The sequence below is a fragment of the Oncorhynchus keta genome, unplaced genomic scaffold (genome assembly GCF_023373465.1).
Source record: "Oncorhynchus keta strain PuntledgeMale-10-30-2019 unplaced genomic scaffold, Oket_V2 Un_contig_24869_pilon_pilon, whole genome shotgun sequence".
Lineage (NCBI taxonomy): Eukaryota > Metazoa > Chordata > Actinopteri > Salmoniformes > Salmonidae > Oncorhynchus > Oncorhynchus keta.
Genome location: NW_026284142.1, coordinates 62,501 through 89,158, shown reverse-complemented (window position 1 = coordinate 89,158; position 26,658 = coordinate 62,501). Strand labels below are relative to the sequence as shown.

Here is a 26,658-nt window from a genome sequence, read left to right as displayed (position 1 = left end):
GAGAGAGGAGAGCTGATGTACCCCTCCACTCTGAGAGAGGAGAGCTGATGTACCCCTCCACTCTGAGGGAGGAGAGCTGATGTCCCCTCCACTCTGAGGGAGGAGGGCTGATGTCCCCTCCACTCTGAGAGAGGAGGGCTGATGTCCCCTCCACTCTGAGGGAGGAGAGCTGATGTCCCCTCCACTCTGAGGGAGGAGGGCTGATGTCCCCTCCACTCTGAGAGAGGAGGGCTGATGTCCCCTCCACTCTGAGAGAGGAGAGCTGATGTCCCCTCCACTCTGAGGGAGGAGAGCTGATGTCCCCTCCACTCTGAGGGAGGAGAGCTGATGTCCCCTCCACTCTGAGGGAGGAGAGCTGATGTCCCCTCCACTCTGAGGGAGGAGGGCTGATGTCTCCTCCACTCTGAGGGAGGAGAGCTGATGTCCCCTCCACTCTGAGGGAGGAGGGCTGATGTCCCCTCCACTCTGAGAGAGGAGGGCTGATGTCCCCTCCACTCTGAGAGAGGAGAGCTGATGTACTCCTCCACTCTGAGTGAGGAGAGCTGATGTCCCCTCCACTCTGAGGGAGGAGAGCTGATGTTGGCAGGGTTTGGGGAGCACACCACGGGGTGCTGTCTGTCTTACAGATCGCGTTGTATTCCTTGGAGAGGTGTTTTCACTGACGTTTTGGTGCCAAAGTGTTTGTAAACCCCCTCCTCTGTCTGAGAAGGATTGAGAAACAGAACGAAGAACATTGCCAGACAAAGACTTGTCTGGAATTGACTGAGAACAGAGAGAGAGAGAGACAGAGAGAGAGAGAGAGAGAGACAGAGAGAGAGAGAGAGAGAGAGACCGAGAGAGAGAGACAGAGAGAGAGAGAGACAGAGAGAGAGAGAGAGAGAGAGAGAGAGAGAGAGAGAGAGAGAGAGAGAGAGACAGAGAGAGAGAGAGAGAGACAGAGAGAGAGAGACAGAGAGAGAGAGAGACAGAGAGAGACAGAGAGAGAGAGACAACGAGAGAGAGAGAGAGAGAGAGAGAGAGAGAGAGAGAGAGAGAGAGAGAGAGAGAGAGAGAGAGAGAGAGAGAGAGAGAGAGAGAGAGAGAGACAGAGAGAGAGACCGAGAGAGAGAGACCGAGAGAGAGAAACCGAGAGAGAGAGACCCAGAGAGAGAGACACCGAGAGAGAGAGAGACCGAGAGAGAGAGAGAGAGAGAGAGAGAGAGAGAGACGAGGGGGGGATGTTGTAAAAAGAGAGGGAACTCTCCCTCCCCTCCTCTCCTCCAGTGTGTGACTGGTCAGTCAGTCAGCTAGTCTCCATGGCAGGGTGGTGTCAGCAGCAGCTCGTGTCCTCACGGCCCGGTCTGATTCTCCTCAGACTCACCCTGGCTCTCTACCTCCTCTACCCGTCCTCGGGTGCTCTTCCGTGGGATACACAGGCCAGCGGCTCCCCTGTGGAGGTAAGACGACCACACTAGCAGGTGTGAAAGCTATTCTCTACCACAACAATGTGTGTTACTTGTCAATCAGCTACTTGTTACTCCTGGTTCCTCTTCTACAGTAGGTAGTCAATGTCAATATGGTAGAGGTGCATGTAGGAATATGAGCTTGGTTTACTTTCATTGCTGTATGTGTTGCTGTTATAATGTTAGATTAGGAGTTAGTTAGATTAGGAGTTAGTTAGTTAGATTAGGAGTTAGTTAGATTAGGAGGAGTTAGTTAGATTAGGAGGAGTTAGTTAGTTAGATTAGGAGTTAGTTAGATTAGGAGGAGTTAGTTAGATTAGGAGTTAGTTAGTTAGATTAGGAGTTAGTTAGATTAGGAGTTAGTTAGATTCGGAGTTAGATTATGAGGAGTTAGATTAGGAGTTAGTTAGAGTCGGAGTTAGTTAGATTAGGAGTTAGTTGGATTAGGATTTAGACTATGAGGAGTTAGATTATGAGGAGTTAGTTAGATTAGGAGTTAGATTAGGAGTTCGATAGATTAGGAGTTAGTTAGATTACGAGGAGTTAGATAGATTAGGAGTTAGTTAGATTAGGAGTTAGTTAGAGTAGGAGTTAGTTAGATTACGAGGAGTTAGATTAGGAGTTAGATAGATTAGGAGTTAGTTAGATTAGGAGTTAGTTAGATTGTGAGTTAGTTAGTTAGATTAGGAGTTAGTTAGATTAGGAGGAGTTAGTTAGATTATGAGTTAGTTAGTTAGATTAGGAGTTAGTTAGATTAGGAGGAGTTAGTTAGATTAGGAGTTAGTTAGTTAGAGTAGGAGTTAGTTAGATTAGGAGTTAGTTAGATTCGGAGTTAGATTAGGAGTTAGTTAGAGTCGGAGTTAGTTAGATTAGGATTTAGACTATGAGGAGTTAGATTATGAGGAGTTAGTTAGATTAGGAGTTAGATTAGGAGTTCGATAGATTAGGAGTTAGTTAGATTACGAGGAGTTAGATAGATTAGGAGTTAGTTAGATTAGGAGTTAGTTAGAGTAGGAGTCAGTTAGATTACGAGGAGTTAGATTAGGAGTTAGATTACGAGGAGTTAGATTAGGAGTTAGATAGATTAGGAGTTAGTTAGATTAGGAGTTAGTTAGATTGTGAGTTAGTTAGATTAGGAGTTAGTTAGATTAGGAGTTTGTTAGTTAGATTAGGAGTTAGTTAGTTTAGGAGTTAGTTAGTTAGTTAGTTAGTTAGTTAGTTAGTTAGTTAGTTAGGAGGAGTAAATTAGATTATGAGTTAGTTAGTTAGTTAGATTATGAGTTTGTTAGATTAGGAGTTAGTTAGTTAGATTAGGAGTTAGTTAGTTAGATTAGGAGTTAGTTAGATTAGGAGTTAGTTAGATTAGGAGTTAGTTAGTTAGATTAGCAGTTAGTTAGTTTAGGGGTTAGTTAGATTATGAGTTAGTTAGATTAGGAGTTAGTTAGGTAGTTTAGGAGTTAATTGCAAGACTGTTTGGGTTTCTAATTGTTAGTAAACTGGCTTCCACAGCTGTCAGCTATTGTTGGAGAAGAGTGAGAATTTTTGTCGCTGTTTGTTGGTGTGTGTGTCGTGGAGTGTTGGGGTGGTATTGGTAGTGTGTGTGTGTGTGTGCCGTGGAGTGTTGGACTGGTATTGGTAGTGTGTGTGTGTGTGTGTCGTGGAGTGTTGGGCTGGTATTGGTAGTGTGTGTGTGTGTGTCGTGGAGTGTTGGGCTGGTATTGGTAGTGTGTGTGTGTGTGTGTCGTGGAGTGTTGGGCTGGTATTGGTAGTGTGGGCTGGTTGGGCTGGTATTGGTAGTGTGTGTGTGTGTGTGGAGTGTTGGGCTGGTATTGGTAGTGTGTGTGTGTTTGTGTCGTGGAGTGTTGGGCTGGTATTGGTAGTGTGTGTGTGTGTGTGTGTGTGTGTGTGTGTGTGTGTGTGTGTGTGTGTGTGTGTGTGTGTGTGTGTGTGTGTGTGTGTGTGTGTGTGTGTGTCGTGGAGTGTTGGGCTGGTATTGGTAGTGTGTGCGTGTGTGTGTGTGTGTGTGTGTGTGCGTCGTGGAGTGTTGGACTGGTATTGGTAGTGTGTGCGTGTGCGTCGTGGAGTGTTGGGCTGGTATTGGTAGTGTGTGTGTGTGTGTGTGTGCGTCGTGGAGTGTTGGGCTGGTATTGGTAGTGTGTGCGTGTGTGTGTGTGTGTGTGTGTGTCGTGGAGTGTTGGACTGGTATTGGTAGTGTGTGTGTGTGCGTCGTGGAGTGTTGGGCTGGTATTGGTAGTGTGTGCGTGTGAGAGAGAGAGGAGTCTGGTGAGAAGATCTATAGGAGGACGAGGCTGGTCGTAACGTCTGGAATGGAATCAATGGAACGGAGTCAAACATTAATGGTCCTCATGTGTGTTTGATAGAGTTCCATTGATTCCCCTCCCAGTCGTTACAACGAGCCCTGTTCTCCTATAGATCCTCCCAGCAGCCTTAAAGGCAGACTTCACCCACTCATGGTTTTACTCGCGGTGACGCTCGTCAGTCACTGCTGCTGGAACGAGTCGACTGTTCTGCGTGGGTCTGGGTACTAATCGATCACAGATCCCAGATCTTTATCGTTCGGCAATAAAACATAGAACATCAGGGAAGAGGAAACCAAAAAACAACGGCTAAATAAATAATTATACAAATATTGGAATCATTTAAATAATAAAACACATCTGGAGTAGAGCGAGAACAGAAAGAGAGAGAGAGAGAGAGAGAGAGAGAGAGAGAGAGAGAGAGAGAGAGAGAGAGAGAGAGAGAGAGAGAGAGAGAGAGAGAGAGAAAGAGAGAGAGAGAGAGGGGAAAGAGAGAGAGAGAGAGAGAACAGAAAGAGAGAGAGAGAGAGAGCAGAGAAAGAGGGAATAGAAAGAGAGAGAGAGAGTAGAGGGAATAGAAAGAAGAGAGAGAGAGAGAGGGGGAACAGAAAGAGAGAGAGTAGAGAGAACAGAAAGAGAGAGAGAGAGAGAGGGAGAGAGAGAGAAAAAGAGAGAGAGAGAGAGAGAGAGAGAGAGAGAGAGAGAGAACAGAAAAAGAGAGAGAGAGCAGAGAGAGAGAGAGTGAGAGAGACAGAGAGAGAGAGAGAGAGACAGAGAGAGAGAGAGAGAGAGAGAGAGAGAGAGAGAGAGAGAGAGAGAGAGAGAGAGAGAGAGAGAGAGACAGAGAGAGAGAGAGAGAGAGAGAAGAGAGAAGAGAGAGAGAGAGAACAGAAAGAGAGAGAGAGAGAGCAGAGAAAGAGAGAACAGAAAGAGAGAGAGAGTAGAGGGAACAGGAAGAGAGAGCTTCAAAGCTCAAACACACTCGTCTCTTCTCAGTCCCTCACTTGTGTGTGTGTCAGGGCCATAAGGTGGTGAGTGGGACGTTCTCTCGACCGGTCCTCATTGTGGGCTACCATAAAATAGTGGAGATACCAGCTGGAGCCACAGACATCAGGATACAGGAGTCTGTCAAGACCAGGAACTACCTGGGTAGGTACACACACACACACACACACACACACACACACACACACACACACACACACACACACACACACACACACACACACACACACACACACACAGGGTGTGTGTAATAATAAGAGTAAAATTAAGAACAGAGCAGCAGCAGCAACTGAGTGTAAAAGTGTGTGTGTGTTAGTGTGTGTGTGTTAGTGTGTGTGTGTTAGTGTGTGTATGTGTAATAATAGGAGACACACACACACTAAAACAGAGATCGCCTATATACACACAGCTATCTATTTATATATCTATATATATATATACACAGTTATCTACAGTGGGGCAAACACACACACTAAAACAGAGATCGCCCCAATGGCGCTGCCCATGCTGCCATAGAAGCCATTAAGCCACAGATACAAATAAGGTCCCTCTATCCAACTTCATGGGTCAGACAGTTACAAATAAGGTCACTCTATCCAACTTCATATTTCGGACTGAGTTACAAATAAGGTCCCTCTATCCAACTTCATATTTCGGACTGAGTTACAAATAAGGTCCCTCTATCCAACTTCATGGGTCGGACTGAGTTACAAATAAGGTCCCTCTATCCAACTTCATGGGTCGGACTGAGTTACAAATAAGGTCCCTCTATCCAACTTCATGGGTCAGACAGTTACAAATAAGGTCCCTCTATCCAACTTCATGGGTCGGACTGAGTTACAAATAAGGTCCCTCTATCCAACTTCATGGGTCAGACTGAGTTACAAATAAGGTCCCTCTATCCAACTTCATGGGTCGGACTGAGTTAGTTCTGTCCAACTTCATGGTCATGTTGTGGTCCCTCTATCCAACTTCATGGGTCAGACTGAGTTACAAATAAGGTCCCTCTATCCAACTTCATGGGTCAGACTGAGTTACAAATAAGGTCCCTCTATCCAACTTCATGGGTCAGACTGAGTTACAAATAAGGTCCCTCTATCCAACTTCATGGGTCAGACTGAGTTACAAATAAGGTCCCTCTATCCAACTTCATGGGTCAGACTGTTACAAATAAGGTCCCTCTATCCAACTTCATGGGTCAGACTGAGTTAGTTCCCTCTATCCAACTGTTGGGTCAGACTGAGTTACAAATCAACTTCATGGGCTGTAGACAAATAAGGTCCCTCTAGTTAGTTCTGGGTCATGTTACAAATAAGGTCCCTCTATCCAGAGCTGGTCAGACTGTTAGTTAGTTCTGTGGTCATGTCTGTGGTCATGGTCAGACTGTAGACAAATGAGTTAGTTCTGTGGTCATGTTGTGGTCGTCAGACTGTAGAAATGAGGTTCTGTGGTCATTCATGGGTCGACTGAGCTGTAGACTGAGGTCCCTAGTTCTGTGGTCATGTTGTGGTCAGAGCTGTAGACTGAGTTAGTTCTGTGGTCATGTTGTGGGTCAGAGCTGTAGACTGAGTTAGTTCTGTGGTCATGTTGTGGTCGTACAGAGCTGTAGACTGAGTTAGTTCTGTGGTCATGTTGTGGTCGTACAGAGCTGTAGACTGAGTTAGTTCTGTGGTCATGTTGTGGTCGTACAGACTGAGTTAGTTCTGTCATGTTGACTGAGCTGTAGACTAGGTCCTGTGGTCATGTTGTGGTCGTACAGAGCTGTAGACTGAGTTAGTTCTGTGGTCATGTTGTGGTCCTGTACAGAGCTGTAGACTGAGTTAGTTCTGTCCCTCTATCATGTTGTGGTCGTACAGAGCTGTAGACTGAGTTAGTTCTGTGGTCATGTTGTGGTCGTACAGAGCTGTAGACTGAGTTAGTTCTGTGGTCATGTTGTGGTCGTACAGAGCTGTAGACTGAGTTAGTTCTGTGGTCATGTTGTGGTCCTCTATCCACAGAGCTGTAGACTGAGTTAGTTCTGTGGTCATGTTGTGGTCGTACAGAAAAGGTCCCTCTGTACAAGCTGTAGACTGAGTTAGTTCTGTGGTCATGTTGTGGTCGTACAGAGCTGTCCCTCTGAGTTAGTTCTGTGGTCATGTTGTGGTCCCTCTGTCAGAGCTGGGTAGACTGAGTTAGTTCTGTGGTCATGTTGTGGTCGTACAGAGCTTAGAAATGAGTTAGTTCTGTGGTCATGTTGTGGTCCCTCTGTCCAACTGGGTAGACTGAGTTAGTTCTGTGGTCATGTTGTGGTCGTACAGAGCTGTAGACTGAGTTAGTTCTGTGGTCATGTTGTGGTCGTACCGGTCCAGAGCTGTAGACTGAGTTAGTTCTGTGGTCATGTTGTGGGTCGTACAGAGCTGTAGACTGAGTTAGTTCTGTGGTCATGTTGTGGTCGTACAGAGCTGTAGACTGAGTTAGTTCTGTGGTCATGTTGTGGTCGTACAGAGCTGCAGACTGAGTTAGTTCTGTGGTCATGTTGTGGTCGTATCCAACTTCATGGGTCAGAGCTGTACTGAGTTAGTTCTGTGGTCATGTTGTGGTCGTACAGAGCTGTAGACTGAGTTAGTTCTGTGGTCATGTTGTGGTCGTACAGAGCTGTAGACTGAGTTAGTTCTGTGGTCATGTTGTGGTCGACTGAGTTACAGAGCTGTAGACTGAGTTAGTTCTGTGGTCATGTTGTGGTCCCTCTACAGAGCTGTAGACTGAGTTAGTTCTGTGGTCATGTTGTGGTCGTACAGAGCTGTAGACTGAGTTAGTTCTGTGGTCATGTTGTGGTCGTCCAGAGCTGTAGACTGAGTTAGTTCTGTGGTCATGTTGTGGTCGTACAGAGCTGTAGACTGAGTTAGTTCTGTGGTCATGTTGTAAGGTCCCTACAGAGCTGTAGACTGAGTTAGTTCTGTGGTCATGTTGTGGTCGTACAGAGCTGTAGACTGAGTTAGTTCTGTGGTCATGTTGTGGTCCCTCTATACAGAGCTGTAGACTGAGTTAGTTCTGTGGTCATGTTGACTGAGTTAGTTCTGTGGTCATAAGTTGTCCCTCTATCAGAGCTGTAGACTGAGTTAGTTCTGTGGTCATGTTGTGGTCGTCTGTACAGAGCTGTAGACTGAGTTAGTTCTGTGGTCATGTTGTGGTCGTCCAGAGCTGTAGACTGAGTTAGTTCTGTGGTCATGTTGTGGTCGACAGAGCTGTAGACTGAGTTAGTTCTGTGGTCATGTTGTGGTCCCTCTACCAACTTCAGAGCTGTAGACTGAGTTAGTTCTGTGGTCATGTTGTGGTCGTACAGAGCTGTAGACTGAGTTAGTTCTGTGGTCATGTTGTGGTCGTCAGAGCTGTAGACTGAGTTAGTTCTGTGGTCATGTTGTGGTCGTACAGAGCTGTAGACTGAGTTAGTTCTGTGGTCATGTTGTGGTCGTACAGAGCTGTAGACTGAGTTAGTTCTGTGGTCATGTTGTGGTCGTACAGAGCTGTAGACTGAGTTAGTTCTGTGGTCATGTTGTGGTCGTACAGAGCTGTAGACTGAGTTAGTTCTGTGGTCATGTTGTGGTCGTACAGAGCTGTAGACTGAGTTAGTTCTGTGGTCATGTTGTGGTCGTACAGAGCTGTAGACTGAGTTAGTTCTGTGGTCATGTTGTGGTCGTACAGAGCTGTAGACTGAGTTAGTTCTGTGGTCATGTTGTGGTCGTACAGAGCTGTAGACTGAGTTAGTTCTGTGGTCATGTTGTGGTCGTACCGTACAGAGCTGTAGACTGAGTTAGTTCTGTGGTCATGTTGTGGTCGTACAGAGCTGTAGACTGAGTTAGTTCTGTGGTCATGTTGTGGTCGTACAGAGCTGTAGACTGAGTTAGTTCTGTGGTCATGTTGTGGTCAGACAGAGCTTAGACTGAGTTAGTTCTGTATCATGTTGTGGTCGTACAGAGCTGTAGACTGAGTTAGTTCTGTGGTCATGTTGTGGTCGTACAGAGCTGTAGACTGAGTTAGTTCTGTGGTCATGTTGTGGTCGTCGTACAGAGCTGTAGACTGAGTTAGTTCTGTGGTCATGTTGTGGTCGGAGCTGCAGACAGAGCTGTAGACTGAGTTAGTTCTGTGGTCATGTTGTGGTCGTACAGAGCTGTAGACTGAGTTAGTTCTGTGGTCATGTTGTGGTCGTACAGAGCTGTAGACTGAGTTAGTTCTGTGGTCATGTTGTGGTCGTACAGAGCTGTAGACTGAGTTAGTTCTGTGGTCATGTTGTGGTCGTACAGAGCTGTAGACTGAGTTAGTTCTGTGGTCATGTTGTGGTCGTACAGAGCTGTAGACTGAGTTAGTTCTGTGGTCATGTTGTGGTCGTACAGAGCTGTAGACTGAGTTAGTTCTGTGGTCATGTTGTGGTCGTACAGAGCTGTAGACTGAGTTAGTTCTGTGGTCATGTTGTGGTCGTACCGTACAGAGCTGTAGACTGAGTTAGTTCTGTGGTCATGTTGTGGTCGTACAGAGCTGTAGACTGAGTTAGTTCTGTGGTCATGTTGTGGTCGTACCGTACAGAGCTGTAGACTGAGTTAGTTCTGTGGTCATGTTGTGGTCGTACAGAGCTGTAGACTGAGTTAGTTCTGTGGTCATGTTGTGGTCGTACAGAGCTGTAGACTGAGTTAGTTCTGTGGTCATGTTGTGGTCGTACAGAGCTGTAGACTGAGTTAGTTCTGTGGTCATGTTGTGGTCGTACCGTACAGCGCTGTAGACTGAGTTAGTTCTGTGGTCATGTTGTGGTCGTACAGACCTGTAGACTGAGTTAGTTCTGTGGTCATGTTGTGGTCGTACAGAGCTGTAGACTGAGTTAGTTCTGTGGTCATGTTGTGGTCGTACCGTACAGCGCTGAGGACTCAGAGTGGGGTCTCCATAATCAACGGCAACTGGGCGATCGACCGCCCGGGCCTGATCGTTGCAGTTGGAACCCGGCTGACATATCGGCGACCCAACGAGATCCGGTCCAGAACCGGAGAGTCCATCACCGCACCGGGACCCACCACGGAGGAGTTACATCTATACGTAATATATATCTATATATATCTATATACACACAGTTATCAGGGACCCACCACGGAGGAGTTACATCTATACGTAATATATATCTATATATATCTATATACACACAGTTATCAGGGACCCACCACGGAGGAGTTACATCTATACGTAAGACACACACAGTTATCTATTTATATATATATATACAGTTATCTATTTATATATATATACACAGTTATCTATTTATATATATATACAGTTATCTATTTATATATATACACACAGTTATCTATTTATATATATATATACACAGTTATCTATTTATATATCTATATATATACACAGTTATCTATTTATATATATATACACAGTTATCTATTTATATATATATACACAGTTATCTATTTATATATATATACACAGTTATCTATTTATATATCTATATATATACACAGTTATCTATTTATATATATATACACAGTTATCTATTTATATATCTATATATATATACACAGTTATCTATTTATATATCTATATATATATATACACAGTTATCTATTTATATATCTATATATATACACAGTTATCTATTTATATATCTATCTATATATATACACAGTTATCTATTTATATATCTATATATATACACAGTTATCTATTTATATATCTATATATACACAGTTATCTATTTATATATATACACACAGTTATCTATTTATACACAGTTATCTATCTATATATATATACACAGTTATCATCTATTATATATATACACAGTTATCTATTTATATATATATACAGTTATCTATTTATATATATATATATATATATACACAGTTATCTATTTATATATATATACACAGTTATCTATTTATATATCTATATATATACACAGTTATCTATTTATATATATACACAGTTATCTATTTATATATATATACACAGTTATCTATTTATATATCTATATATATACACAGTTATCTATTTATATATATACACAGTTATCTATTTATATATCTATATATATACACAGTTATCTATTTATATATATATATACACAGTTATCTATTTATATATATATATATATACACAGTTATCTATTTATATATCTATATATATACACAGTTATCTATTTATATATCTATATATATACACAGTTATCTATTTATATATCTATATATATACACAGTTATCTATTTATATATCTATATATATATACACAGTTATCTATTTATATATCTATATATATATACACAGTTATCTATTTATATATCTATATATATACACAGTTATCTATTTATATATCTATATATATATATACAGTTATCTATTTATATATCTATATATATACACAGTTATCTATTTATATATCTATATATATATACACAGTTATCTATTCGTATATATATATATATACACAGTTATCTATTTATATATCATATATATACACAGTTATCTATTTATATATATATACACAGTTATCTATTTATATATCATATTATACACAGTTATCTATTTATATATATATATATACACAGTTATCTATTTATATTATATATATACATCATTTATCTATATATATATATACTATTTATATATCTGCACAGTTATCTATTTATATATCTATATATACACAGTTATCTATTTATATATATATATACACAGTTATCTATTTATATATATATATATATACAGTTATCTATTTATATATATATATATACAGTTATCTATTTATATATTATATAGTTATCTATTTATATATATATATATATACACAGTTATCTATTTATATATATATATATATACACAGTTATCTATTTATATATCTATATATATATACACAGTTATCTATTTATATATATATATCAGTTATCTATTTATATATATATATATTTATACACAGTTATCTATTTATATATCTATATATATACACAGTTATCTATTTATATTTATATATATATACACAGTTATCTATTTATATATCTATATATATATATACAGTTATCTATTTATATATCTATATATATACACAGTTATCTATTTATATATATATATATATACACAGTTATCTATTTATATATATATATATATACACAGTTATCTATTTATATATCTATATATATACACAGTTATCTATTTATATATCTATATATATACACAGTTATCTATTTATATATCTATATATACACAGTTATCTATTTATATATCTATATATATACACAGTTATCTATTTATATATATATATACACAGTTATCTATTTTATATATATATATACAGTTATCTATTTATATATATATATATACAGTTATCTATTTATATATATATATATACAGTTATCTATTTATATATATGTATATATACACAGTTATCTATTTATATATATATATATATATATTATCTATATTATATACACAGTTATCTATATATATATATACAGTTATCTATTTATATTATATTATCTATTATATATATACACAGTTATCTATTTATATATCTATATATATACAGTTATCTATTTATATATATATACATATTATCTATTTATATATCTATATATACACAGTTATCTATTTATATATATATATATATACACAGTTATCTATTTATATATCTATATATATATTATCTATTTATATATCTATATATATACAGTTATCTAGTTATATATTTATATATCTCTATATATATATATACACAGTTATGTATTTATATATATACACAGTTATCTATTTATATATCTATATATACACAGTTATCTATTTATATATATATACACAGTTATCTTTATATATCTATATATATATATACACAGTTATCTATTTATATATATATATATATACACAGTTATCTATTTATATATCTATATATATATATACAGTTATCTATTTATATATCTATATATATACAGTTATCTATTTATATATCTATTTATATATATATATATACACAGTTATCTATTTATATATCTATATATATATACACAGTTATCTATTTATATATATATACACAGTTATCTATTTATATATATATATATATACACAGTTATCTATTTATATATCTATATATTATCTATTTATATTTATATATATATATACACAGTTATCTATTTATACAGTTATCTATTTATATATATATATATATACACAGTTATCTATTTATATATATATATATACACAGTTATCTATTTATATATATATACAGTTATCTATTTATATATATATATATATATATACACAGTTATCTATTTATATATCTATATATATACACAGTTATCTATTTATATATCTATATATATACACAGTTATCTATTTATATATCTATATATATACACAGTTATCTATTTATATATATATATATACAGTTATCTATTTATATATATATATATATACACAGTTATCTATTTATATATCTATATATATACACAGTTATCTATTTATATATATATACACCACAGTTATCTATTTATATATCTATATATATATTATCTATTTATATATCTATATATATATACACAGTTATCTATTTATATATCTATATATATACACAGTTATCTATTTATATATCTATATATATACACAGTTATCTATTTATATATCTATATACACAGTTATCTATTTATATATATATATATATACACAGTTATCTATTTATATATATATATACACAGTTATCTATTTATATATATATACACAGTTATCTATTTATATATATATATACAGTTATCTATTTATATATACACAGTTATCTATTTATATATCTATATATATACACAGTTATCTATTTATATATATATATATATATCAGTTATCTATATATATATATATACATCATTTATCTATATTATTATCTATTATATATATATATACAGTTATCTATTTATATATATATATATATATACAGTTATCTATTTATATATCTATATATATACACAGTTATCTATTTATATATATATATACACAGTTATCTATTTATATATATATATATACACAGTTATCTATTTATATATCTATATATATACACAGTTATCTATTTATATATATATATATATACACACAGTTATCTATTTATATATATATATATATACACAGTTATCTATTTATATATCTATATATATATACAGTTATCTATTTATATATATATACACAGTTATCTATTTATATATATATATATATATACACAGTTATCTATTTATATATATATATACAGTTATCTATTTATATATATACACAGTTATCTATTTATATATCTATATATATACACAGTTATCTATTTATATATCTGTATATATACACAGTTATCTATATATATACACAGTTATCTATTTATATATATATACACAGTTATCTTTATATATCTATATATATATATACACAGTTATCTATTTATATTTATATATATATACACAGTTATCTATTTATATATATATATATACACAGTTATCTATTTATATATCTATATATATACACAGTTATCTATTTATATATATATATATATACACAGTTATCTATTTATATATCTATATATAGTACACAGTTATCTATTTATATATCTATATATATACACAGTTATCTATTTATATATCTATATATATACACAGTTATCTATTTATATATATATATATATATACACAGTTATCTATTTATATATATATATATATATACACAGTTATCTATTTATATATCTATATATATACAGTTATCTATTTATATATCTATATATATACACAGTTATCTATTTATATATCTATATATATATATACACAGTTATCTATTTATATATATATATATATATATACACAGTTATCTATTTATATATATATATATACAGTTATCTATTTATATATATATATACACAGTTATCTATTTATATATATATATATATACACAGTTATCTATTTATATATCTATATATATACACAGTTATCTATTTATATATCTATATATATACACAGTTATATCTATATACACAGTATATATATATCTATATATACACAGTTATCTATTTATATATCTATATATATATACAGTTATCTATATATTATATATATATATACACAGTTATCTATTTATATATATATATATATATTATCTATTTATCTATTTATATATATACACAGTTATCTATTTATATATCTATATATATACACAGTTATCTATTTATATATCTATATATATACACAGTTATCTATTTATATATATATATATACACAGTTATCTATTTATATATATATATATACACAGTTATCTATTTATATATATATATATTATCTATTTATCTATTTATATATATATATATATATACACAGTTATCTATTTATATATATATATATATATATATATACAGTTATCTATTTATATATATATATATATATACACAGTTATATATATATATATATATATATATACACAGTTATCTATTTATATATATATACTATATATATATATATATACACAGTTATCTATTTATATATATACACAGTTATCTATTTATATATCTATATATATACACAGTTATCTATTTATATATATACACAGTTATCTATTTATATATATATATATATACAGTTATCTATTTATATATCTATATATATACACAGTTATCTATTTATATATCTATATATACACAGTTATCTATTTATATATATATATATACAGTTATCTATTTATATATATATATATTATCTATTTTATATATATATACAGTTATCTATTTATATATATATATACACAGTTATCTATTTATATATCTATATATACACAGTTATCTATTTATATATCTATATATATACACAGTTATCTATTTATATATATATATATACAGTTATCTATTTATATATCTATATATATATCTTATCTATTTATATATATACAGTTATCACAGTTATCTATTTATTATTATATATATATATACACAGTTATCTATTTATATATATATATATATACACAGTTATCTATTTATATATATATATATACACAGTTATCTATTTATATATCTATATATATACACAGTTATCTATTTATATATCTATATATATACACAGTTATCTATTTATATATATATATATATCTATTATCTATTTATATATATATATACACAGTTATCTATTTATATATCTATATATACACAGTTATCTATTTATATATCTATATATATATACAGTTATCTATTTATATATCTATATATACACAGTTATCTATTTATATATCTATATATATACAGTTATCTATTTATATATCTATATATATACACAGTTATCTATTTATATATATATATATACACAGTTATCTATTTATATATCTATATATATATACAGTTATCTATTTATATATATATATATACACAGTTATCTATTTATATATCTATATATATACACAGTTATCTATTTATATATATATATATATACACAGTTATCTATATATATTTATATCTATATATATATATACACAGTTATCTATTTATATATCTATATATACACAGTTATCTATTTATATATATATATATATACAGTTATCTATTTATATATATATATATATACATATAGTTATCTATTTATATATCTATATATATATATACACAGTTATCTATTTATATATCTATATATATACACAGTTATCTATTTATATATCTATATATATACACAGTTATCTATTTATATATCTATATATATACACAGTTATCTATTTATATATATATATATACACAGTTATCTATTTATATATATATATACAGTTATCTATTTATATATCTATATATATATACACAGTTATCTATTTATATATATATATATATACACAGTTATCTATTTATATATATATATATATACACAGTTATCTATTTATATATATATAGTTATCTATTTATATATATATATATATATATACAGTTATCTATTTATATATATATATATATATACAGTTATCTATTTATATATATATATATATATATATATACACAGTTATCTATTTATATATATATATATATACACAGTTATCTATTTATATATCTATATATATACACAGTTATCTATTTATATATATATATATATACACAGTTATCTATTTATATTTATATATATATACACAGTTATCTATTTATATATCTATATATATATACACAGTTATCTATTTATATATCTATATATACACAGTTATCTATTTATATATCTATATATATACACAGTTATCTATTTATATATCTATATATATACACAGTTATCTATTTATATATCTATATATATATACACAGTTATCTATTTATATATCTATATATATACACAGTTATCTATTTATATATCTATATATATACACAGTTATCTATTTATATTTATATATATATACACAGTTATCTATTTATATATCTATATATATATACACAGTTATCTATTTATATATCTATATATATACACAGTTATCTATTTATATATCTGTATATATACACAGTTATCTATTTATATTTATATATATATACACAGTTATCTATTTATATATATATATACACAGTTATCTATTTATATATCAGTTATCTATTTATCTATTTATATATCTATATATATATATACACAGTTATCTATTTATATCTATATATATACACAGTTATCTATTTATATATATATATACACAGTTATCTATTTATATATCTATATATATATACACAGTTATCTATTTATATATCTATATATATATATATACACAGTTATCTATTTATATATCTATATATATACACAGTTATCTATTTATATATCTATATATATACATTATCATTTATATATCTATATATACACAGTTATCTATTTATATATCTATATATATACACAGTTATCTATTTATATATATATATATATATACACAGTTATCTATTTATATATCTATATATATACACAGTTATCTATTTATATATCTATATATACAGTTACATTTATATATATATATATATATACAGTTATCTATTTATATATATATATACAGTTATCTATTTATATATATATATATATATATACACAGTTATCTATTTATATATCTATATATATATACACAGTTATCTATTTATATATCTATATATATACACAGTTATCTATTTATATATATATATCTATTTTATACACAGTTATCTATTTATATATATATATATATATATACAGTTATCTTTATTTATATATACATACACACAGTTATCTATTTATATATCTATATATATACAGTTATCTATTTATATATATATATATATACACAGTTATCTATTTATATATCTATATATATATACAGTTATCTATTTATATATATATATATACACAGTTATCTATTTATATATATATATATATACACAGTTATCTATTTATATATATATATATACACAGTTATATATTTATATATATATATATATACACAGTTATCTATTTATATATCTATATATATATACACAGTTATCTATTTATATATATATATACACAGTTATCTATTTATATATCTATATATATATACAGTTATCTATTTATATATCTATATATATACACAGTTATCTATTTATATATATATATATATACACAGTTATCTATTTATATATCTATATATATATATACACAGTTATCTATTTATATATCTATATATATACACAGTTATCTATTTATATATATATATATATACACAGTTATCTATTTATATATCTATATATATATACACAGTTATCTATTTATATATCTATATATATATATACACAGTTATCTATTTATATATCTATATATATACACAGTTATCTATTTATATATCTATCTATATATATACACAGTTATCTATTTATATATCTATATATATACACAGTTATCTATATATAATCACAAAGTTATCTATTTCTATATGTATATATATACAGTGGGGCAAAAAAATAATTTAGTCTGCCACCAATTGTGCAAGTTCTCAAACTTAAAAAGATGAGAGAGGCCTGTAATTTTCATCATAGGTACACTTCAACTATATAGATATATATGTATAGATAACTGTGTGTATATATATATACAGGTCTGTGAGAGCCAGAAATATTGCTTGTTTGTAGGTGACCAAATACTTATTTTCCACCATAATTTGCAAATAAATTCATCAAAATCCTACAATGTGATTTTCTGGATTTTTTTTCTTATTTTGTCTGTCATAGTTGAAGTGCACCTATGATGAAAATTACAAATTGTTGGGAAGGGAGGGGGCGACGACTTCAAAGTTGCCCCAACTTTCAGGATCCCAAAACTAGAGTTCTGTTTAACTCACAGACATAATTCAAACGGTTTTAGAAGCTTCAGAGTGTTTTTCTATCCAATAATAATAATAATATGCATAGGGGAAAGGGGAAATAGGGGAAAGGGGAAATAGGGGAAAGGGGAAATAGGGGAAAGGGGAAATAGGGGAAAGGGGAAATAGGGGAAAGGGGAAATACCGCCCCCCCATCCTGAACAAGTTACAGGCCTCTCTCATATTTTTAAGTTTGAGAACACAGTTATATATTTTATATATATATATATATATATATATATATTTATATATGTATCTATTATATATAATATAACATGTATCTATTTATATCCTAGTTTGTATTATATTCTGTCTCTCTCTCTCTCTCTCTCTCTCTCTCTCTCTCTCTCTCTCTCTCTCTCTCTCTCTCTCTCTCTCTCTCTCTTCTCTTCTCCCACCCTCTCGTTCTCTCTCTCTGTTTCTCTCTCTCTCTCTCTGTCTCTCTCTCTCTCTCCACCTCTCTCTCTCTTTCTCTCTCCACCTCTCTCGTTCGCCACCTCTCTCCTCAGTTGATCTATCAGCAGCCTGGTCCCAGTGTGTATTATGAGTACAGCCTTCCTCTTCAAGACACACACACGAGCCCCGAGCCTCACACACACTTCAACACACACCCCGCCATACTGCCCCTGGGTGAGTACACACACACACACACACACACACACACACACACACACACACACACACACACACACACACACACACACACACACACACACACACACACACACACACACACACACACGATGCAGAGTTAACAAATAAAATAGTGACCGGGCAATAAAATACACATGTCCATAAGTATGTGGACACCTGCTGGTCCAGACTACATGTCCGACACCCACTCCAGATAAGCCAACACTACTGTAGTTAGATGTGGTGATCAGACCAGGGAGAGACCACAAGACAGGGGCCACACTACATGTCCATAAGTATGTGGACACCTGCTGGTCCGCAAGACAGGGGCCACACTACATGTCCATAAGTATGTGGACACCTGCTGGTCCATTAGACAGGGGCCACACTACATGTTCATAAGTATGTGGACACCTGCTGGTCCACTAGACTGGGGCCACACTACATTTCCATAAGTATGTGGACACCTGCTGGTCCACACTACATGTCCATAAGTATGTGGACACCTGCTGGTCCACTAGACTGGGGCCACACTACATGTTCATAAGTATGTGGACACCTGCTGGTCCACACTACATGTCCATAAGTATGTGGACACCTGCTGGTCCACTAGACTGGGGCCACACTACATGTTCATAAGTATGTGGACACCTGCTGGTCCACTAGACTGGGGCCACACTACATGTCCATAAGTATGTGGACACCTGCTGGTCCACTAGCCCGGGGCCACACTACATGTTCATAAGTATGTGGACACCTGCTGGTCCATTAGACTGGGGCCACACTACATGTTCATAAGTATGTGGACACCTGCTGGTCCACTAGACTGGGGCCACACTACATGTTCATAAGTATGTGGACACCTGCTGGTCCACTAGACTAGACTCTCTCTAGTTGAGACTGTTGGCTCCACCTACTCAGGAAGCGATGACATCACCAGTGGAATGGCCGTGGCCATCAATGATGTCGGAGGCGGGAGAGGCCATCCCAACCAAGTGCCCTCTGACCCCGTGGTGAACCCTGACCTCTTGGCTCTTTCCTACGGCTGGATCAGCAGCGGCCACACAGCCTGCAGCGCCTCCTGTGGTGGGGGTGAGGACCTACCGTCATTCAGACACACTGACACACACAGATGCACTATCACTATTAACACCTGACCTGAGATCAGACCAGGTAGAGACAACTATACTGTAGTTAGATTAACACCTGACCTGAGATCAGACCAGGTAGAGACAACTTTACTGTAGTTAGATTAACACCTGAGATCAGACCAGGTAGAGACAACTATACTGTAGTTAGATTAACACCTGAGATCAGACCAGGTAGAGACAACTATACTGTAGTTAGATTAACACCTGAGATCAGACCAGGTAGAGACAACTATACTGTAGTTAGATTAACACCTGAGATCAGACCAGGTAGAGACAACCCTACTGTAGTTAGATTAACACCTGAGATCAGACCAGGTAGAGACAACCCTACTGTAGTTAGATTAACACCTGAGATCAGACCAGGTAGAGACAACTATACTGTAGTTAGATTAACACCTGAGATCAGACCAGGTAGAGACAACTATACTGTAGTTAGATTAACACCTGAGATCAGACCAGGTAGAGACAACTATACTGTAGTTAGATTAACACCTGAGATCAGACCAGGGAGAGACAACTATACTGTAGTTAGATTAACACCTGAGATCAGACCAGGTAGAGACAACTATACTGTAGTTAGATTAACACCTGAGATCAGACCAGGTAGAGACAACTATACTGTAGTTAGATTAACACCTGAGATCAGACCAGGTAGAGACAACTATACTGTAGTTAGATTAACACCTGAGATCAGACCAGGTAGAGACAACTATACTGTAGTTAGATTAACACCTGAGATCAGACCAGGTAGAGACAACTATACTGTAGTTAGATTAACACCTGAGATCAGACCAGGTAGAGACAACTATACTGTAGTTAGATTAACACCTGAGATCAGACCAGGTAGAGACAACTATACTGTAGTTAGATTAACACCTGAGATCAGACCAGGTAGAGACAACTATACTGTAGTTAGATTAACACCTGAGATCAGACCAGGTAGAGACAACTATACTGTAGTTAGATTAACACCTGAGATCAGACCAGGTAGAGACAACTATACTGTAGTTAGATTAACACCTGAGAGATCAGACCAGGTAGAGACAACCCTACTGTAGTTAGATTAACACCTGAGATCAGACCAGGTAGAGACAACCCTACTGTAGTTAGATTAACACCTGAGATCAGACCAGGTAGAGACAACTATACTGTAGTTAGATTAACACCTGAGATCAGACCAGGTAGAGACAACTATACTGTAGTTAGATTAACACCTGACCTGAGATCAGACCAGGTAGAGACAACTATACTGTAGTTAGATTAACACCTGAGATCAGACCAGGGAGAGACAACTATACTGTAGTTAGATTAACACCTGACCTGAGATCAGACCAGGTAGAGACAACTATACTGTCGTTACATTAACACCTGACCTGAGATCAGACCAGGTAGAGACAACTATACTATCGTTACATTAACACCTGACCTGAGATCAGACCAGGTAGAGACAACTATACTGTCGTTACATTAACACCTGACCTGAGATCAGACCAGGGAGAGACAACTATACTGTCGTTACATTAACACCTGAGATCAGACCAGGGAGAGACAACTATACTGTCGTTAGATTAACACCTGACCTGAGATCAGACCAGGTAGAGACAACTATACTGTAGTTAGATTAACACCTGAGATCAGACCAGGTAGAGTACAACTATACTGCTAGAAGGATTAGATTAACACCTGACCTGAGATCAGACCAGGTAGAGACAACTATACTGTAGTTAGATTAACACCTGAGATCAGACCAGGTAGAGACAACTATACTGTCGTTACATTAACACCTGAGATCAGACCAGGTAGAGACAACTATACTGTCGTTACATTAACACCTGACCTGAGATCAGACCAGGTAGAGACAACTATACTGTAGTTAGATTAACACCTGAGATCAGACCAGGTAGAGACAACTATACTGTAGTTAGATTAACACCTGAGATCAGACCAGGTAGAGACAACTATACTGTAGTTAGATTAACACCTGACCTGAGATCAGACCAGGGAGAGACAACTACACTGTAGTTAGATTAACACCTGAGATCAGACCAGGTAGAGACAACTATACTGTAGTTAGATTAACACCTGAGATCAGACCAGGTAGAGACAACTATACTGTAGTTAGATTAACACCTGAGATCAGACCAGGTAGAGACAACTATACTGTAGTTAGATTAACACCTGACCTGAGATCAGACCAGGGAGAGACAACTATACTGTAGTTAGATTAACACCTGAGATCAGACCAGGTAGAGACAACTATACTGTAGTTAGATTAACACCTGACCTGAGATCAGACCAGGTAGAGACAACTATACTGTAGTTAGATTAACACCTGAGATCAGACCAGGGAGAGACAACTATACTGTAGTTAGATTAACACCTGAGATCAGACCAGGTAGAGACAACTATACTGTAGTTAGATTAACACCTGAGATCAGACCAGGTAGAGACAACTATACTGTAGTTAGATTAACACCTGAGATCAGACCAGGGAGAGACAACTATACTGTCGTTACATTAACACCTGACCTGAGATCAGTAATATGTTGTTTTTCCAATGTATTGCACATAGAGCCCCCTAGATATGTGATTGCTCTTTCTCTCTCTTTTCTCGTGTGTGTGTGTGTGTGTCTCAGGTAGACGCCAGGTGCTGTGGGTGTGTGTGGAGACTGAGAGCCAGACAACAGTACCAGGTGACCTCTGTAGCCGCGCCCAGCGACCCCAAAACCAGGAAGTGGTCTGCAACACCCAGCCTTGTCCCGCCTTGTGAGTCACACGCACACTAAAGCCTTGCTTTAACAAAGTTAACCATTTTCACTGTAGCGTCCAAAACGTCTTTCCAGCTGTCATGCATTCCCTTGGCAGCAAGAGCCTCTCGGTGGATGCTGCAGTCTACCCAAGAGCATCTAGGTGGATGCTGCAGTGTACCCAAGAGCCTCTAGGTGGATGCTGCAGTGTACCCAAGAGCCTCTAGGTGGATGCTGCAGTGTACCCAAGAGCCTCTAGGTGGATGCTGCAGTGTACCCAAGAGCCTCTAGGTGGATGCTGTAGTGTACCCAAGAGCCTCTAGGTGGATGCTGCAGTGTACCCAAGAGCCTCTAGGTGGATGCTGCAGTGTACCCAAGAGCCTCTAGGTGGATGCTGCAGTGTACCCAAGAGCCTCTAGGTGGATGCTGCAGTGGATCCAAGAGCCTCTAGGTGGATGCTGCAGTGTACCCAAGAGCCTCTAGGTGGATGCTGCAGTGTACCCAAGAGCCTCTAGGTGGATGCTGCAGTGTACCCAAGAGCCTCTCGGTGGATGCTACAGTGTACCCAAGAGCCTCTAGGTGGATGCTGCAGTTTACCCAAGAGCCTCTAGGTGGATGCTGCAGTTTACCCAAGAGCCTCTAGGTGGATGCTGCAGTGTACCCAAGAGCCTCTCGGTGGATGCTGCAGTGTACCCAAGAGCATCTAGGTGGATGTTGCAGTGTACCCAAGAGCCTCTAGGTGGATGCTGCAGTGACCCAAGAGCCTCTAGGTGGATGCTGCAGTGGACCCAAGAGCCTCTAGGTGGATGCTGCAGTGGATCCAAGAGCCTCTAGGTGGATGCTGTAGTGTACCCAAGAGCCTCTAGGTGGATGTTGCAGTGACCCAAGAGCCTCTAGGTGGATGCTGTAGTGTACCCAAGAGCCTCTAGGTGGATGCTGTAGTGTACCCAAGAGCCTCTAGGTGGATGTTGCAGTGACCCAAGAGCCTCTAGGTGGATGTTGCAGTGACCCAAGAGCCTCTAGGTGGATGCTGCAGTGGACCCAAGAGCCTCTAGGTGGATGCTGTAGTGTACCCAAGAGCCTCTAGGTGGATGCTGTAGTGTACCCAAGAGCCTCTAGGTGGATGCTGCAGTGTACCCAAGAGCCTCTAGGTGGATGCTGCAGTGACCCAAGAGCCTCTAGGTGGATGTTGCAGTGACCCAAGAGCCTCTCGGTGGATGTTGCAGTGACCCAAGAGCCTCTAGGTGGATGTTGCAGTGACCCAAGAGCCTCTAGGTGGATGTTGCAGTGACCCAAGAGCCTCTAGGTGGATGTTGCAGTGACCCAAGAGCCTCTAGGTGGATGTTGCAGTGACCCAAGAGCCTCTAGGTGGATGTTGCAGTGACCCAAGAGCCTCTCAGCTTGGCTGTCCCAGCCAGTCCTCCACAATAGTATGGGGCTTGTCTGTCCTAGCCAGTCCTCCACAATAGTATGGGGCTTGTCTGTCCTAGCCAGTCCTCCACAATAGTATGGGGCTTGTCTGTCCTAGCCAGTCCTCCACAATAGTATGGGGCTTGTCTGTCCCAGCCAGTCCTATACAATAGTACGGGGCTTGCCTGTCCTAGCCAGTCCTCCACAATAGTATGGGGCTTGTCTGTCCTAGCCAGTCCTCCACAATAGTATGGGGCTTGCCTGTCCTGGCCAGTCCTATATAATAGTATGGGGCTTGTCTGTCCTAGCCAGTCCTCCACAATAGTATGGGGCTTGTCTGTCCCAGCCAGTCCTATATAATAGTATGGGGCTTGTCTGTCCTAGCCAGTCCTATACAATAGTATGGGGCTTGCCTGTCCCAGCCAGTCCTATACAATAGTATGGGGCTTGCCTGTCCTGGCCAGTCCTATACAATAGTATGGGGCTTGCCTGTCCCAGCCAGTCCTATATAATAGTATGGGGCTTGTCTGTCCCAGCCAGTCCTATATAATAGTATGGGGCTTGTCTGTCCTAGCCAGTCCTATATAATAGTATGGGGCTTGTCTGTCCCAGCCAGTCCTATACAATAGTATGGGGCTTGTCTGTCCCAGCCAGTCCAGACATTTCTAGAACCTTCTTATTAATGGTATCTGTTGCTTTCATGTCTTACTACCTGAAAGTCGTCTTTATTCTTGCTCAAAACACTCCTGTGGCAAGACTGAAGGTTTCCTGCGAGAGAGTAACGGTTAATGTGATTGGATGAGTAACGGTTAATGTGATTGGATGAGTAACGGTTAATGTGATTGGATGAGTAACGGTTAATGTGATTGGATGAGTAACGGTTAATGTGATTGGATGAGTAACGGTTAATGTGATTGGATGAGTAACGGTTAATGTGATTGGATGAGTAACGGTTAATGTGATTGGATGAGTAACGGTGAATGTGATTGGATGAGTAACGGTTAATGTGATTGGATGAGTATCGGTTAATGTGATTGGATGAGTAACGGTTAATGTGATTGGATGAGTAACGGTTAATGTGATTGGATGAGTAACGGTTAATGTGATTGGATGAGTAACGGTGAATGTGATTGGATGAGTAACGGTTAATGTGATTGGATGAGTAACGGTTAATGTGATTGGATGAGTAACGGTTAATGTGATTGGATGAGTAACGGTTAATGTGATTGGATGAGTAACGGTTAATGTGATTGGATGAGTAACGGTTAATGTGATTGGATGTTAATTATTTGACTCCCTGTATTTGACTTGTCTTGTTATTTTTGCTGAACACCGAGATGGTTTAATTGACATTTTTTGGGGTAGTGAAACGAGGAGAAAACCTCACCCAAAAATATATATGCCTCTTTGGAAAATCTAAATGGACTGTTTGAAATTGTGAAGACAAGATAAATATATATATTTAAATATGAATCACATTGTTAATTGCACGTACCCCAGTTTGGGAAAACCTGATCGAGACCAGTTGTCTACGAAACATGTGACGAATAAAATTTGATTTGACACACACAGAGACACACCTCTGTAACCTTCTCTCCTCTCTGATTGGCCAGCTGGGACCTGGGGGAGTGGTCAGAGT

General features: G+C 35.5%; 1 protein-coding gene across 1 annotated transcript in view; it reads left to right on the top strand.

Annotated features, from left to right (window-relative positions):
- Nucleotides 1-981: 981 nt before the first annotated feature.
- adamtsl7 (ADAMTS-like 7) overlaps nt 982-26,658 on the top strand; it is a 35,067-nt gene continuing 9,390 nt past the window's right edge. Inside the window, exons 1-7 of the mRNA XM_052505863.1 lie at nt 982-1,436; nt 4,780-4,909; nt 9,651-9,826; nt 19,588-19,708; nt 20,633-20,803; nt 23,499-23,628; nt 26,633-26,658. The exon at nt 26,633-26,658 is cut by the window's right edge and continues 191 nt beyond it. Of these exons, the coding sequence (XP_052361823.1) occupies nt 1,296-1,436; nt 4,780-4,909; nt 9,651-9,826; nt 19,588-19,708; nt 20,633-20,803; nt 23,499-23,628; nt 26,633-26,658 (895 nt within the window). The 5' untranslated portion in view covers nt 982-1,295. The remainder of the gene's footprint in view (nt 1,437-4,779; nt 4,910-9,650; nt 9,827-19,587; nt 19,709-20,632; nt 20,804-23,498; nt 23,629-26,632) is intronic.